This window comes from Parasteatoda tepidariorum, chromosome 10, assembly GCF_982258835.1.
Source record: "Parasteatoda tepidariorum strain Cologne lab strain chromosome 10, Ptep-v5.0, whole genome shotgun sequence".
NCBI lineage: Eukaryota > Metazoa > Arthropoda > Arachnida > Araneae > Theridiidae > Parasteatoda > Parasteatoda tepidariorum.
The window spans coordinates 78,429,288-78,447,812 of NC_141764.1; the positions used below are offsets into that span (position 1 = coordinate 78,429,288).

The following is an 18,525-nucleotide window of genomic DNA, read 5'->3' on the forward strand; positions in this document are numbered from 1 at the left end:
CAAATTCCAGGTGAATATTAAGTGACTTCCTTGCTTTTTACATTCATTGGAAATTACCGCGAATATCGTAAATATCAATCTTCAATTTATTTGCTAAAATTAAATGAGGAAGTTTAAATGCAGATTTGGAATTTTCCTTCCCCATCTTCTTCCATTAGACAGATTTGAAGGTAGGTAGATACTTTATTTATGTTGCACCAGAGCTGCACAATGGGCTATTGGTGACTGACTGGGAAACATCCCTATCCGAAGACATGCCACTGCAATTTTGATCCTCTGCAGAGGGGATGGTTCTCCTGCTTTGGTAGCCCGACGACCTGCGTGTGAAGTCGAGCTTTTTACGGTAGAACAGTTTAACGAGGACCAATACCGCACAACCTCGGTCCTTTCGCAGTCTGATAAAAGCGGTCACCCACCCGCTTACTGACCTCAGGCAGTGATGCTTGACTCCGGTGTTCTACTGGGAACCGTGTCTTTACAATCACTGCTGGACTAGATTTGAAGAAAGGAGAAAGGCTTCTTAACAGTTAAAAATAATTGTTATAGAATCACAACAGTAAAAAAGATATAACAAGTGTTAAAAAGTTTTTTCATAACACGACAGAGCCTCCGAAAAACAATCTTAAGGGTGGTCATTACAGATCGATGGTGACCATCACGCAAAATATTTGAATAATTGAAATTTAATCAATTGAATGTTACGTTTCAAAAATATTTTTATTCGAATTTTTTACAAAAACGTTTTTCATCGATTTGAATAGATCAGATAAAGAAATAACTTCTAAGAGGCTTTCACAGTTAGTGAACAAAAACTTCCTGGCTAATGAAATGTTCCAGAATAAAAGATGAAAATATTCTCTTCTCAAACATTTATTTTAGAAAGTGTAAAACAATAAAAGAATAATAAAACTTGTCAAGGTTTCAGGCGTCTTCCGACAAACGAACAAATAGAAGAAATAAGTTTCATTCAATAAAATATCATTCTTAGAAACAATTTTATATTTTATTTTTATTGCACTAAGAAATTCCTTTCTATTTCACGATATAGCCCCCTCCTATTTTTTTTAACTTACTAATATTCAATTGATATTTTAATTTGCGCATTTTGCTATTCTATTTAATTTCACAGACCTTTATTTGTTTGTTTTTTTTCATTAATGAATTATGGAATATCTGTTTAAGTCTAATTTTTCCTTCCATTTTCCAATTTAATTCCCCTCCCCCCCTATTTTTTGAAAAGGTGTTCATTTTAATTTGCGTTTCTTACTATTCGAATTAATTTAATTAATAATAATTTTTATTTGCATCCTATTTATGATTCTAGAGTATTTGGTTCTATCGATTAAGATAGCACTTCCTTCCTATTTTCAATTCAATCTCAATCCCCAACCCCTATTTTTTTTCTTTAAACTTCCTGATATTTTAGGCTCATACTTATATTCGCGCATCTTACAATTATAATCAATTTACTTAATGTTCATTATTTTTTTCTTTTCCATTTGTGGATTAAAGATTACCTATTTCAAACCATAATTATCGGAATACTAATTACTGGAAAATTCCTTTTCATTTTTAAATTAAATTTTTCTTCATTATTATTCAAATTAATTGAAATTATTCAAATTTTTTTTATTTTAGGAACTGTGATTTTAAGTACTTTCTATGTTTATTAATGTTAATTTATTATTTTCAATAAACTACACTTCGCCTAATTTGATTCAAGTACTATTTATTTCAGTTTTATTATTCATAAATCCTTAATTACAGGTTAATAATAAATTAATGAAATTGTTTTTTTCCAATGCCCACCCAATTGACACTCGTCATTCAAGTATCAGTAGGACAAATTTGTTGGCTCCTCTTTCAGGGTCACCATATTAGGTGGGTCAACGTTGTTCTAACAGTAAGGACAGATAGTACAGAGAATGAAAAAACATCCATGTCTTGTCCGAGATTCGAAACCAGGACCTTTCTGATGTGAGGTCAGATCTCTGACTTCTACACAGTCCGGTCGGCATTAATCTAGCTATAAATGAGAGGTTTCGAACATGATTTTTTTTGGCGAAGTAAGAAAAGGAGTTTATTGAGAAACATCGCCGAGTGTGGTGACTAAAACGCTATCTTACTTTTTGGCAACCCTAATCAGATGAAAAACTAAATAATATCACTTATTTCTTTGGTAGATAGTAGCTTTTTTGTAGGCATTTCAACAAAAAAATTGAAGTTGAAGTCTTCTTCTTCTTTCAAATCCCCATTTCTAGCCTAGCTAGACAAGGTCCATAAGTTTGTTCACCTTCAAAAAGTCTAAAATAAGTAAGGGTCTTTCTATAAGGTCTTGTTTTAAAAGACCGAGGCAGTCCAGTAGATGTTCAGGGGATGCCTGGGCCGAAGAGCACTTGGTACAGAGGACAAAACACTCTTCTCCTCCAGAGTAACTCAGTGGACCTATTCATGGTGGGGTAATGAGAGCCTGCAGACTTTAGCTGGGCATTCTGGAGTGACCTTCACGCCTTGGGTGGCCCTGCCAGGAGTAAAACTCCCGACGTACTTCACCCACTCCGCCCAGGGTCACTCCCTCGACACGTTGAGAAGTTGAAGTAATTGTCTTTGGTAACGTTCATTTAAGTACAATTTTTTTTTTTAAATTCCGTCTTGTGCAGAAGTTTATTTTTAAAGGCTAGCGTAAGTAAAATTTTCAAATACACAATTCGTTAAAATTTCGTAAATAATGCTTTTTTAAGTGGAAAAAATGTAAAGGGCGAACGTTTGGATTTTAGTATTTAGATTCTTATTTTTAAAATAAAACGTTGAAATCAAGATTAAAATGTCTAAAGAACATGACATTCTTATCCCAAACATATCATTTCCTGCAACTTTGCAAGCTAGTAATCTGGAAGATAACCCGACTTGTAGGATTTGTTATGGTGGTCCAAACATTGGCCGACTTTTGAAACCGTGTAAATGCAAAGGTACATTATATTATTAATTAAAATATACATTTACAAAGTGCCACTCGCCAATCTCGCTGTATGCATTCTTTTTATTTAAAAAGTATTTCCTAACGTTAAACCACAAATATTGGTACTTAAGCATTATCCCATCGATCACTTTCGCCAACACCATGCCTAATTCCTTTTAATATCTCTCAAATTTGTTTTTACATAATAGACCACAAGAAAATAAACAAAATACAAATATAGCTTATTGCATTGCAAAAATGAGGAAATATTTAAATTTGAACCACTTCCAGATTGGTCATCAGATGTGACGAAAATGGTCGATCGGTTAATACGTTGTTGCTGTTGTTGTTGCTATTGATCTGGTCTGACGGGGTCAGATCAGATCAATAAATCCGTTGACATTAAGAAAATCCGAAACCAGAATGGGAGAGGAATGAATGTCGTTCCAGTCCAACCCTAAACAGTTCAAGATATGCTCAGGTGATGCCTGGTTTTGTTGGCATTTAGGGCATAGAGGAAAGATCTTTTGATTAGCAGAAAATGTGAGACTTTTCAGGTGACCACTGGCCAGTCGGGATAAGCAAGTGTTGGTTTGCCTGTCACCAGGAAGAGATAGGGAGAGTCCTGGTCTTTTTGCTTTATACCAATAGTGAGTAGGTGGAAGCAGCCACTTTTGTTTGTTCTGGACCTTTTGCCTTGCGAAAAGTTCAAGGTATGTAAGCTCTGAGGTGAAGGGGACTGGATGGTCTAGTCCCTTCTTTGCGAGAGTGTCAGCCAACTCGTTGCCGTGGATATCAACGTGGGACGGAATCCATTGAAAGTGGACCTCATGCTGCTGGGAAATGAGCTTTACTTTTTGTAAGATCGAAAAACTGGTTTTATCTCCAATGAAGGTTAATACCTCCCAAGGTTAATACGTTAAGTAACTAAGTATTTTTTATAGGATGTACGTCTCAGTTATTGGGTAAAATCCTAGTAAAGGTTACACGTTTGGTACAATTTTGAAAAATGTCGCCAATGTCGAAACAAAACGCTCTCAAATTTACAAGTTTCAATCTCAACCGCAAAATCACACCACGAATTCCACACTGAAAAATGGCTAAAACTCAACCCAGCAACTACAGATTGCAAACTTTATCGTCTTCCCAAATAGCGCCAATGTCTCCGTGTAAAGTATACTAGGATGAAGCCCAGTTACTAAACTCATGGACATCATGGTGAATCTTAGGATGCTAATTGTTTTTCCAATAAAAATTGCAGCATTTTTTGTTAAAGAATTGTAGCAAACTTGCTTCGGTAAAAACTGGCAATATTTTTTGCTCCAATTGTGTTTATAGGAAAGTCGGGTAGCCCCGCTCACTTAAGGAGTATTGCTTATATTTCTGTATAATACTGAATAATAATCAACATTTTTGTATGTTTCTATTGTTTTATCATTTAATTAAATAATGCAAGAAGAATAAACCAAAAAAGAATAGTTAAACTTAAAGAAATAGAAATTTTAAAAAACATGTTTTTCAGCACTTTTCAAAATGTGTCGCGTAGCCCCGCCCAGTTACAAAAATTGCGTTTGTTGGCTATTTTTTCAGGTGTAAATGAGAATGACCAATGTATTGACAATAGATAAACCTCATTTATCATTTTTATCACAAAATTATTTTATTTACATATTTATATACTTTTAGTGAATTCTATCATTTAATAACAACAAATGTCATACTTTTTATCATTATTAATGTATATTAATATATTATAATATTAATATATATTTATATTAAATATTTAACGAAAATAATTTAATTTAAGTAACAATAATTAATAACAATAGTTGTTTTTCAATATAAACTAATTTTGTTGATCTCATCTTATAAACTTAATATAAAATACTTCTTATAAAATTACAAATTCACTTTGTATTTTGATTGCATTCAAATGCTTCTGTAGATTGATTCGTTCACAAATAAGTGAAAATAAATAAGTAAGCAAATAGCTTATCATAATATTTATTTCTTGATATAAAATTTAATTTGGATGAATCAATTACATTTTAAAAATATTTAATTTTTCATTTTTAAATATATAAATTTATGTTTCATATAATATTAAAACATATATTTGTTGTTAAAAATGCATATGACATTCAAATTTGAAGCAATAAAATAATAATCTTTGCAACCGTACATTTATCGACGAAATAAAATTGGGCGGTGATACCCGACATTCAAGTGAGCGGGGCTACCCGAAATCCAATTTTTTTGTAAATTTGTAATTACTCGAACAATTTTTTACATACAAACTTCTTTCTTTGTGCAAATTAAACTTAAGACTACATACTTTAATGCTGTATGTTAAGAAAAAATTATTTTTTTAGTATTAAAATGAAGTTCGAAGCATTCAACCAATTTTTCTTAATTTCATGACTACTGTATTCAACATATTTTCAAAACTATTGTTTACCATGTTACCAGCTGCATAAATACTTGAAACTTTGAAAATAATCTTTTTTTAAAATAACAATTAATGTCCGATGGCCCATTGACTTGAAAAAATATTCTATACATATGAAATTGACAGTGGGCAGGGGTTACCCGCTGGGCGGGGCTACCCGACTCTCCCCTACGTGCAACATCCTGCCAAATAAAATGGGACCGCATGAACAAAGCATAACTAAAACAAAAGTAAAACATAAAAAAAATTATAATCCGAATAAAATGCATATTATATCAAAATAAAGCAAGGAAATTACGTAAAAATAAAAATCCGTGTTATCTAATATGCACAGTAAAAATATTGACTTAGCTTATTTATAGGTTTCTGTGCGGGTTGCAACATATTGGTGACTAATTTGACGATAACGCAAAAGCAGCCTCAAAATATAGTCTAAACTCTGTTAAATATGTTAATTTTAAATCTGACCACAATGCAAATAGATTATCGCTACATTGTTGAACATACGTTGAACTTGTTTACAATATGGACGAAGAAATTAAGGCAACGCTTTCGCTGATTTAGGATGCTATAACCAAATCGAATAAAATAATCAAAATTAAAAGCTATAATCACAAAAGTGAACTAAAAATTCTTAAATTCGGAGAATTCAATTACAATTTTCTTTTATTGTTCTTTTTATTTTAGATTTGTAGTGATTAAAAATTTGCGATCTTCGCTTCTGAACTTACTTTGTCCATTTCTTTGTACAACTTATGACACTAATTATACTATCACTAACTGCTTGTTGACAATCACGACAGAGAGAGCAGTACTGCGTTGAACACTTAACCATTTTAAAGCCTTGCTGACGTGATTTTTTCCGTCCTTTTTTTTCAAGCATTTGCAATTATTTCTTCTGAGAGTAACTTTGCAAAGAGTAAAGAAAAGCATTGCCTTCAAGAGCCAGTTGTGGGCCAGGGAAGTTTATGTTCTCCGATTTCACGACCAATGGCATGATTGTGTCAATGTGGTCAGCATTGCGCACAGGTCAACTTTACTTCCACGACGAGCTGGTACTCATTGATCCGAAGTTGGGAGAGTTTCATGCCGCCACTGGGATTCGAAACTGTGGCTTTATCAATAACACAATAACAGTTCAATGTTGTCCACTTAGCCATCGCGGCTCAATTAATTGCCTGTTATCAAAATATATTTTGACAAAATGAATGCAACATTAAAAGTGAAGATCAGTTCAACACACATGTAAAAAACCTAGCCCTACTAGATCCTAATTTTAGCGCTAGTTACAGTATAGATACTATAGAGCGGAATTAACTTTTGGCTACCGGCCACAAGGTGACTTAATCTGATTAAAAAGGTTAGCAGTTGCCACCTGATCGCCACTTATTTCTTCAAAAATGCACCCATATGCATTTTTTTTTTTATGAATCGAATTTTCGAGAATATTTTATTATATTCTGAAAATTACTTTATTTCAGATTTCTTTCTCAATATTTTTCTTTATTTTAGAAATGGATCTTGTAATGTTTGATATATTTTGAGAAATGTTTCAAAAGAAGTGCCTTATCATAAATCATGATACCTTTGTTTTCATTTCATCATAAACATTTAGGGATATTTTCTTGAATGTTCAAAAGAAATGCCTTATCATAAATCATGATACCATTATTATCATTTTATCATAAACATTTAGGGATATTTTCTTGAATGTTCAAAAGAAATGCCTTATCATAAATCATGATACCATTCTTATTATTTTATCATAAACGTTTAGGGACATTTTCTGGAATGTTGATACTGACAAATTATTTAAAATTAAAAAAGTCTATATTTAATAAAAGTTACAATTTCTTTTTTGAATACAAAGTTTGCAAAGTTAAGCGATATTTTTCTTTTTTTACATTTTGTTTTATCAGGAACAATAGAATATGTCCACGGACGGTGCTTGGAGTTATGGCTTGAAACAACAGAACATAAAAAGTGTGAGCTTTGTCATTATCTTTTTAAAACTAGAAAAGTTCAAAAGGTAAGTAAAATAAATGGATTCATTAATTAGTAATGATACTTTTCATAGTAATAATGCCGAGAAAATAATCCTGATACCTTAATCTTCAGCTACAGCTGTCTTTCTTTCTTTCTTTTTTTTTTCTTTTTTTTAACATAATCAGAGCAATTACTCATATACATGCCCTGTCAGTGACAGGGCATGATTTCATTTTTCAAAATCAGCAGCAAAATTTGTTAATACTCAATACAACTAGCAAAATCAGGTTTCATGCAAATATTTTTTAAAGCAGTGCCCCAATGCATTTTGCGATGCAGAAAATTCAACATAATCATTGCTGTGTAACTTATTGCAATGAAGCGATCACCGAATGGTCAATTTTAAATATTTATACTCCTTCGAAGGTTTAAATACTCAAGTGCGTGATTTCGAATAAGTCGGTAGTAATAATAACGAATTTAAAATTTCGAGATTTTAAAAACGGTGCAGAAATTGCCGTAAGACAACTATAATAAGTGCCGAGAAAATTATTCAAAAAGGACGTTGGTTTCCAACGGCATAGTCGCGAATTGAGCACGTCAAAATGTGATTATTCAAATTTGAAATTCCAGTGTCTTAATAATATATTAAAAATATCGTTGTTATGGTCGAGCAATGGAGTAAGAGAATGACGTAAAAATCACCAATTAAGCACATCAAAAGGTCATTACTCAAATTCAAAATTGAGGTGTCGAAACATCGCATTAAGAAAAAAATCGGATTTTTCTTTATAAATAAAATCATATTGAAAAGGCCGAAGAATTAATTATAAATATCTCCTAAAATGAGGGGAATTTACAACGAAATCCTCGCAAATTGAGTACGTCAAGAAATTATTTCTCAAATTTGAAATTCACGCTTCGTGCTAACATTATATTAAAGACATTGGAATTTTGACATTGGAATAATGTTATAAAAGAGAAAAAATAGCTAAAATTATTGCCAAGAAAACGATCAGAAAATGACATGGATTAACGACAGAATAGCAGTGAATCATGTGCATCAAAATTTGATTACTTTAATTCGAACTTCGGGTGTCGCAATATTATTGCATTACAAATATTGAAATTTGAAAACAGAAAAAAACGATAATCACTAAGGTCAAAAAGTGATAACTCTAATTCGATATTCGCGCGTACTAACAACATGACATTTAAGATATCGGAATTTGAAAAATCCCACAATAAAAGACAATTAAACGATCGAAAATCCAGACCGGTAGAAGTTATTAGTAATTTTTGCTACTGAGTTTTCTGTAAAAAGGATTTGGTTTTTTGGCGACCAGACGGTCGAGCGGTTAGCGTGTCTGACTGCGAAGCTAATGGCTGCTGGTTCGAATCCTGCTCAGGGCACGGATGTTTCTCTCTGCTTGTGTTGTTCTCCATTGCGCGATGTGTGAATGTAGCCCACCCTATAAACAGGTATCTGTGGCAGGGTGGCGTGGGTAATGTTGCTCGCCTCAGTGACTTAGGTTCACAGGTGCCCACTGGGTAACGTTAAATGATTAATACTTCCGACATCTTTCTAGGCGAAGGACGGAAAAGTTCAGTGCCAGGCATTAGAAAAAAGAAAGAAAAAAAGAAGGATTTGGCTTTTTTTAACTAGCAATTTGTTGCTTGCTAGTCACGGAATTGTTTTGTTAAAAATAATATTTTGAAACAAAATCAAAACTGGCTAAATCGCCAGCTTGTCTGATGGTAAATGTGTTCTTTTTAATTGTAACCTTCTGATAAACATAGTTTAAACAGTAAACGCTACTAATTACACCCTCTTCATTGCTTGCGTATACTTTATAACTCTCTTGTCAAATAATTTTGATCCATTCGATTACTCAATGAACATAGAACAGTTTTTAAAAGCATATCACATTTTTTATATTATGTCAGTAATTTTGGAAATGTCTTAATGTAAATAAATATATTTCTCTGATAGAGTTGTTTGGAATGGTTTGTGCATCCTGTCACAGAAAACTACAGAACAAAGCGAATGGAATACATATTGACTTTCGCTTCTTTCACTTCCTCAGTCATTGTTCTGATATGGTTAATATGGAGATTTCTTTACCGCATTCTTTTTAACAGCGTCCAAGAGTACAAGTTAACCCTACACTTTGTGTCTGCAGTGATATTGCTCGCATCCATTTTGACGTATGCCTTGTTGTATATCATATGGACTCTTTGGTGCATAAGGTAGATTTTTTTTAAGGATTTGTAAAAGTTTAGATACATTTAATAATGAGCATCGAATATTCAGCCTGCGTCATAATCAAAGGCCTTATTGTATGTGTTTTTAGAATCCTTATATGTTTTTCGAAATCCTTATATATATATATATATATATATATATATATATATATATATATATATATATATATATATATGTATATATATATATATATATATATATATATATATATATATAAAACACTAAGAAAGTTAAGAAAAACAATAAGTATCATTTATTGCGCTTAAGCTGCAAGTAAACAGCACTCATTAGATAAGTTCAAAATGAAGAATAAAACAAAGAAAAATTATAAACATATGAAAAAAAGGGGGGTGGTTAATAATAAGTAAAAAAAAATAACAAACAACATTTTATTTAAAAAAAAAAAGTGAAGTGTTTATTAAAAAACCGGAAAAAAAGATATAATCTTTTCTTCAGCCCACACGATTATATCCGTAAAACAGAGTGCTTTCTGATATTGTATCAATAAAGCCAAAGCAAAATATATTAATACAATAGTGTGAGGAGCACTCAAAAATTTTTTTTACAAAATAACTACAAATAAAATAGATCATAAAAAGTAAAAAAAAAAACATTTAAAAACAGACAATAAAATAAAATAAAAAGAAAAAACATTAAAAAGGGGGGACTATAAAGCGAGTAGCAAAATCATAACAACTTACATGGACGGATATTTTTCAAGAATGATTTTAAAATGTTTTAGCAGAAAGATTGCCAGATTACAAAATATGAAAACAAAAGATGAAAACAAAAGCGCAAATTGAGTGTAACAAGAGGGTTTTAAAGTGTCGTTCTTACTGCACTGCTGAAGTGATTTGTTATTCTGAGTTTTGATTTGTTAGGTACCAAGGATGAGCCCGAAATGGAACCTTGCGCACATCCATTTCGGGCTCATCCTTGGTAACTAACAAATCAAAACTCAGAATAACAAATCACTTCAGCAGTGCAGTAAGAACGACACTTTAAAACCCTCTTGTTACACTCAATTTGCGCTTTTGTTTTCATATTTTGTAATCTGGCAATCTTTCTGCGAAAACATTTTAAAATCATTCTTGAAAAATATCCGTCCATGTAAGTTGTTATGATTTTGCTACTCGCTTTATAGTCCCCCCTTTTTAATGCTTTTTCTTTTTATTTTATTTTATTATCTGTTTTTACATGTTTTTTTTTTAACTTTTTATGATCTATTTTATTTGTAGTTATTTTGTAAAAAAAATTTTTTAGTGCTCCTCACACTATTGTATTAATATATTTTGCTTTGGCTCTATTGATACAATATCAGAAAGCACTCTGTTTTACGGGTATAATCGTGTGGGCTGAAGAAAAGATTATATCTTTTTTTTCCGGTTTTTTAATAAACACTTCATTTTTTTTTTTTTTTTAATAAAATGTTGTTTGTTATTTTTTTTACTTATTATTTACCACCCCCCTTTTTTTCATATGTCTATAATTTTTCTTTGTTTTATTCTTCATTTTGAACTTATATTATATATATATATAACGTCGTTGCCGAGTGGAAGGATTAAAACAGGTCATAGGTCGGGAAGGAGGGTACAAAATTTATTTATTAATTATTAGACAAGAGCAGTCATGAGAGTGAGTGAAAGTGCACACGAAAAGTTGCGCTCCTTGGTTATATGTTAGGGAAAATCTTGCAAAGTAAAATCCGTAAAATGTCTTAATTTAGGGAAAGAGGGAAATCTTAGTAGTTGCTATTGGTTTATGAGATAGATTGAACGTTTCCCACACAAGAGCAAAGGGAAAAATGTCCTGCTCTTAATTAAATGCATACTTGAGCCAAAAATAGATTTAAGAACAGGATGTGGCTTTTAAAAGTGTGAGAAAGTATTTCGTTTAGAATAATTAGTTAGGATGAAGTTTTATAACAAAGAAACTAACATAAAAAGATCAATTGAAGCTTTTTATGTTACATCCCCCCTCGCCAATAATGTTTAATTACAATCCAAAATTTAAAAAAATTTTCCATTTGCAAAATCTTCCCTCTGATTGAAGCACTTTTAAGATAATCAAATTTGTAATTTTAACAATATATAATAGTAATATAACTTATAAAACATTTACATATGTTCTCATTGTAAAAATTTTAACACAATTAAAAGTCTGTAGTAGCTTTATCAGCAAATGTAAAATTTTCATTTTCAACGGTTTTTTTCTGAATTAACAGCTTTTTCAATTTCAAAAGTATTTTGTTTAAAGATCACAACACAGCTTTTTCATTATAAGAATTCTTCATAATAATACAATTTAAGTTAACTCTTCAATCATGATGACAAAAATTTATAAACATTTGTTAAAAATTTGTAATTTAAAATGTAAAACACAAAATACAAAAAACAGTTTAACTGGAAAAATTTCAATCTGAAATTATATTTGAGTGTTGTTTACCTTTTTTGAAAACAAAATAGAATAAAAAATCTCACAGTGGTTGTTATTCTTAAGACCAAGACTTCAGTATTGTCTTTATTTCACTTTATTTATTATTTACCTTACATTTTTTGTCACTTTAATAGCAAAATATTTGGAATTTTTTTTTTTTCAAAATCAACTGAAGTTAGGAATTAATTAATTTTCTTGGATTTGCACAATTCTGTCAACATAATTTTGACAATGTTACGCACCATTATCATATTTAGTCTCAAGAATATTAGAAAACACAAGATCATTTTCAATTCTGCTATTTATGTCCAAAAATTTACCTTCTATACCCTTTTTTCTTTCGACTTTCTTTATATTTATTTATTTGTACTTTTATTTTCTTTCTTGGTATTTTTATTGCAATTATTAACCCGGATTTCAGGAAAAATGTAAAGACAAATTGCTTTTATAATCAGAAAAGATGATCAGTCTTCTCAGATTTTGCATTACAACCTGTTTAACACAATCGCTAATTGAAATCCAAAACAAAGCTTTCAAATTTAATATGGTATTAAGGTAAATCAGTTTTTTATTTTTGACTGATCTAGCTATTTTCCTTATTTTTAATCTGAAGTGCAAGTTTGGTTATTTTGCAAATTACCTTTTTTTTCTTTTTTTTTTCATTTCTATCTTTCTTTCTTTCTTTTTTCTTGGACATAAATATTTTTTTTTTTCTTTTCAAAATTTTAGTTTGGATATTTTTTTAAAGTAATTTTTCGTGCAGAGATCTTAATTGATAATTTAATTTGTCACTATTGTTAGGGGATTCAAATATTTTCATTTCTATTTTAAACGTGTTTTTGAAGTGTATTTGGTTACTAAATTTTTCAATTTGTGTTTGATCATTTTCCTATCTGTATGCTGGAATTAAAGTTCAGAAATAAAGAAACTTTGTTTATTTATGGACATATCTGAGCTAGAGCTGAGCTATGAACTAATTACCATCGTTGAACTAAAGCATTAATGTCTGGTTGTACTTCAATTTAAATTCTAACAACAAGTATTTTATTCCTTTTTCCAAACTATTTGTATTAGTTTTAACATTTCTTGATTTAATTTTTGCCACACCGTAATTGCATTTATATATTAAAAGTGAATCTCAATAATTATTGCAGTTGCATTACGAAGAGAAAAAAAAATTTAAATGGCATTTTCATTTAAACCCTAATCACTGTAAAACAAAAATATAATTTCTACTACTCAAAAAATCATAGAAGCTGTAACACATAAAACAATAAATTTGAAAATAATTTCTCGAAACAATTCTTATGACAATCAATTCACTGAAAATAAATATTTCAAGAAAAAAATTTCAACAGTAAATACGATTAATGTATCAAAAGTAGTTTCACTTAGAAACATCAAATATGGGAAAAAATTAAAATCATAATCATTTAAAAAATTGTTTTATGAGAATTGTTGAAAAAAATAAACTCAAAGGATGCTTGAAAAAGTTCGAATTAGTCCAAGATATTTTGAAAATCACAACATCAGAGATGTAAGTACGTTGAAATTCCGTGAACACAATTCCAAAAGCCAAGGCGAGAGCTGCTAGGGAAAAAAATTTGTTTCTTCGTTAAGATGAATCGTAAATTAACACTAAATGGAGAAATTGAAGCTTATTTTTCTTTTGAATGTCGAACATCTAAGGAGACCATCGTAAACCATTCCGGGGTGTGAAAACAATTCATCGACGATAAAATCCAGCTCAGCACTTAAGAGTGGTAAAATCAACGCTTTCTCAAAGGGATAGGGTTTCAATAAAACATTTTAATTATCAGGAGTTCGATGCAGTTATTCTTTTTAGTCCAAGGAAGGAAATTGATGCTCAGCTTTCTAGTAGTCTCAGGAACGTAGACAAAATATGCAGCATAGACATATGGAAAACCGATGATCGTTTAGTTCCACTGTGCGTAGGTATCATTTATAATAAACAAGTTTTGAAGAGTTTATTTTTTTTTGATGAAGATACTGGGTGAATTAATTATTGCCTTAAGTTGAAGAAGAATCTGACTGCTTATTTACCAAATGTCCATTTGAATAAATGATTTGAAGTTATTCCATATTTTTGAAGTACCCTCTTCGAAGTTGATTTATTTAATTTCAAATGAGATATTAAATATCTTTAATGTAGCGTACGAACTGTACCCCTTCCCGACCGTTCAATCCTGTCGACTTATAACGTCGTTGCCGAGTGGAAGGATTAAAACAGGTCATAGGTCGGGAAGGAGGGTACAAAATTTATTTATTAATTATTAGACAAGAGCAGTCATGAGAGTGAGTGAAAGTGCACACGAAAAGTTGCGCTCCTTGGTTATATGTTAGGGAAAATCTTGCAAAGTAAAATCCGTAAAATGTCTTAATTTAGGGAAAGAGGGAAATCTTAGTAGTTGCTATTGGTTTATGAGATAGATTGAACGTTTCCCACACAAGAGCAAAGGGAAAAATGTCCTGCTCTTAATTAAATGCATACTTGAGCCAAAAATAGATTTAAGAACAGGATGTGGCTTTTAAAAGTGTGAGAAAGTATTTCGTTTAGAATAATTAGTTAGGATGAAGTTTTATAACAAAGAAACTAACATAAAAAGATCAATTGAAGCTTTTTATGTTACATATATATATATATATATATTATCCTTAGAATCCTTATGTAATCCTTATAAGTTAAAATCAGTAAATGCGAGAAAGAAATATACACGCCTTCGAAATCTGCTGAATTACTAGTGAGAAGGGCAGAATTGAATCAGTTTGATGTTGCTCAATTAAACTTGGAAGTGTAAATACCTTTAAATTCCTCTGTGTTTCCGGCAGCAATCCAGGTAACTTTGATGTCGCATTTCATTCTTCATTTTCGCCAAGGATTCTAAAATTATGTATGAAAGGTTGCCATTGCAGAACACCCTGAATGCCTCATCTTACGTCACATGGTAGGAAAGTGACACATATATTAGGATGTCTGAAAATTTCTCGTGAATTTTGAAGAGGAAATTAATATATATATATATTTTTAAGTTATTATTGGTGGCTCTCTGTTTCGTAACATTTCACCACCTTTCCGACTACTTTAAAACTAACTCTTCACCCTTCTAACAATTTGAAGAATTTTTTGTGAGAAAATTTTATACTGCTTTTTTTTTATCTCGATCAAAGAATTGAAATATTTTCCTATATAAAATAGCTGGAAATCTGAAAGCACAAGATCTGGCGATTAGTATAAATTATGGTGCAACCAAACACTAACAGCCTTCTTTTTTTTTTTTTAGTTGTCCAGGATAAATGAAGCTGTGCTTTATTCTTATACATCCACGATGTCCATTAGATTCACTATTTCTAGATGTTTAATCATTCTTTTTAATTGCTATTGTTTAATTTTGAGAAAAGCACTTCTGAATTCATTCTGTCTCTAAAAACATCATGCACGCTAATTATTTTCACTCATTCAGATTTGTAAATGTACCAACTGTTGAAAATTTGTGAGAATTTTCAGGAAAACCTAATAAAATCCTATAGAAATTTACTACATCTAAAAATTACGGAAAATAACGAAAATTTCTTTTCTTAAAGAAAAATTATGCAATTTCTATGAATTACACGAGAGAACAATTTTTTTTTTTTTTTTTTTTTTTTACTTTCTGTTGCAAGAAACTTTTTTTTAACAGTTCTTAAATATTTCCGTTTCGCTGATTTCAAATCAAATCGGTCTTTCTCTCTAAGCTACAATTTGTTTTTAAAAAAAGGCATTTTTAGTCTATTTTTTGTCGAAATGTACATTGCACAAAATAAAAAATGGACCACCCTTGATAACTTTTAACTTAGTGATCGGATCTTTATGTTTTAGGACTCCATCTTAATGGTTCGAGGGATGGACCTCAAATATGCTAATTAATTAGTGCAGACGATATCTTAGGTTGCAAAATCAGACACAAACAAGTACTTTCTCGGAATGAACATGCCTTTTTTTATCGATATCTGTCTCCGAGAATATAGGGGGTAGTCGCAATATGGGAAGCATGGTTCCAACAGTCTGGTTAGGAGAGTAGTCCAAAGTTTAGACCCCTTAATGTTAATCTTAATTTTAATTTTTGCTTATTTCACCATAACGGCAATGATTCCTCACCATAGCGCGTGGAAAAGCATTTTACCCTGATTTGCCCCTCTCAGCCACTGTGTTTTTTTTTGTTCTGTTTCTCACCTTTATTTTTCCATTTTTGGTAGACAACTTTACTTTTTATATTTCAAATCACTCTTGTTTCTTCTTATTCACTTCTGGCAAGTCTTGAAAAAGGACGCTTGTTTTTGAGATCTAGAAACATGTCGACTGTTATTTTCAACTTGTGTATATTTTTTAAGCAAATGGAAATTTTTAATCAAGTAATGCAAGATAGGTTTCCTATGTTAATAAAACTTAGTCAGAGAATCTTGACTTTTACCATTTTTATGAGGATAATTTTATTTTCTTGTTTATGCAATTCCTACGAAGTTGTTATAAAGACTGTTTGTTTTTAACTCTCTTAATAACATATTATTGTGATTCATGTAACTATAGCAACAGCTATTACAAATACCTTTACAAACATGAAAGTAATGAGTCAGAAAGGATAGAAAAAAAATGAGAAAAGATAGAAAGTGTAACAATGAACAATCAAATTGGTGAGCCAATTAATTGACATTTTAATGAATCAGCTGAACATAAAATTTGTGAATTTTCATATTTGTGAACTAGAGAAACAGCTATTAAGGAATAATTATTGAATCATCCGACTAATGATGGCTGAATCAAAGAATTCGAAAATCATTGAAATGGGCTAATTGAAAAATCATTGAATCTATGAATCAGTTCATGAATAAATTTGAAAAAAGTTTATAAGCGTAAAATCTGTGCTATGACTCAGGCTCAGTTGATGGCTGAGGGGATAGAGCGTTTGCTGGGTTCGAATCCCAGTCGATACGAATTACGCACCCGGCTTACACCGACCACAGTGCTGACGTGAAATATTCTCAGTGGTAGATGGATCAGGGGTTAGAGTCCCCTTGCTGTCGGGTTAAACGTGGGAGATTCTCGTGGTCTTCTTCTCCATGTAACGTAAATGCGGGTTAGCTCCATCAAAAAGTTCTCCACGAAGACAAATTTCTCCCAATACTCGATCAAGGAGTTCCCCTGTCTTCTGGATTGGGCTCAAAATTACAAGACTACGAAGTTGAACATTAGTGAACACATAAAATTGGGGCGGCTGTTCAACGACGGTTATAAAATAAAATATAAAATATTTTTGTTACCCGGGATAGCCTGGTTTTGCAGGACAGTGGGCCTATGTCTAAGAGGTAGTGGGTTCGATCTCATATAGCCGAAGACTCCCCGTGTAGTAAATGCTGACTGATGCACGTAAAATCTGTCGAGTCACAAAGTCCTCCATGTACTCATAACCTCTGGGGGTACCGATCCAGGAGTTTCCTGGTCTTCTGGATTGGTTCAAAATTGCAAGGCTACGAAGTTGAATATTAGTAGTCGTAAACCCAAAATTGGGTCAGTTGTTCAACGACGGTTATAAAATAAATTATTTTTGTTATATGCGTTCAATTGTAATAATAAATGTATTTTATGTAAAATATTTATTAATTTTCTCTATTTATTTAATTTATTTTTTAATATTAGAACTTACATCCACTTAATCGAAGATTGGAGAAATAGTCAAGGGGAAGTGGTTGACATGGAATCGATTGAACTTCCTTCAATTACTTCAGAAGATGAATCCGTGGCACAGCAAGATGTTTTAACACGCGAACAAGTGTAATTATTTTACGTTGTTTGTATAAAATTTAACCATTTCCTTCCTTTAAAAGTGTCTTAATTATTAACATTTTAAGGTAAGTATTGTTGTAAAAATTTTGTTCCATTACTCATATGGTTTGATTTATAAATTAAGTAAAGATGTCTTTGTTAATTAACTGGATTTGTGTCGTTGTTGTATTGCATATAATTGTTGCATTGAAAAGCTGAATACTTATTTTTTAAGAATTTTATTTTAATAAAATGGCGGCACAGTGAAAAAAAATACATTTTAAGTCAAGGTATAATAGTTAATTAATAAAAATTACAATAAAATAAGAAAGTTCCGCAAGAACGTAAACAACTACAAAATATTTTATTAAATCGGTTGAAAATTGAAGGAATTTTCATATTTACCAGTATAAAGAAATGTTTTGAGAAAACGGCATTAGAAAAGCTTACGTATTTTATTATTATTGCGTTCAATAAGACGACTACTCAATAGGACTTTAATTTATTATAAAGAATAGAGTCCCTAATACACATAAAAAAATTTAAATTAAAATCAGGACATTACATTAATTATGATGTTCATTATTATTACATCTAATGGTCCGTGTATA

At 31.0% G+C, this 18,525-nt stretch overlaps 1 protein-coding gene across 1 annotated transcript; it reads left to right on the top strand.

The window, feature by feature from the left end:
* The first annotated feature begins 2,722 nt into the window (after positions 1–2,722).
* On the top strand, positions 2,723–18,079 carry LOC107443599 (E3 ubiquitin-protein ligase MARCHF3). The gene is made up of 4 exons (XM_016057517.4): positions 2,723–2,969; positions 7,328–7,437; positions 9,388–9,644; positions 17,789–18,079. Exons 1-4 carry the CDS (start codon positions 2,825–2,827, stop codon positions 17,925–17,927), a joined length of 651 nt encoding a protein of 216 aa, XP_015913003.3. The 5' UTR covers positions 2,723–2,824; the 3' UTR covers positions 17,928–18,079.
* The last annotated feature ends 446 nt before the right edge of the window (positions 18,080–18,525 follow it).

Excerpts from the sequence above, each read along its gene's own strand:
- LOC107443599 (XM_016057517.4), top strand. The coding sequence starts at position 2,825 with ATGTCTAAAGAACATGACATTCTTATCCCAAACATATCATTTCCTGCA. Across the intron at positions 2,970-7,327 it reads GAAACCGTGTAAATGCAAAG|GAACAATAGAATATGTCCAC; the intron begins GTACATTATATT and ends TTGTTTTATCAG. Across the intron at positions 7,438-9,387 it reads AAACTAGAAAAGTTCAAAAG|AGTTGTTTGGAATGGTTTGT; the intron begins GTAAGTAAAATA and ends TTTCTCTGATAG.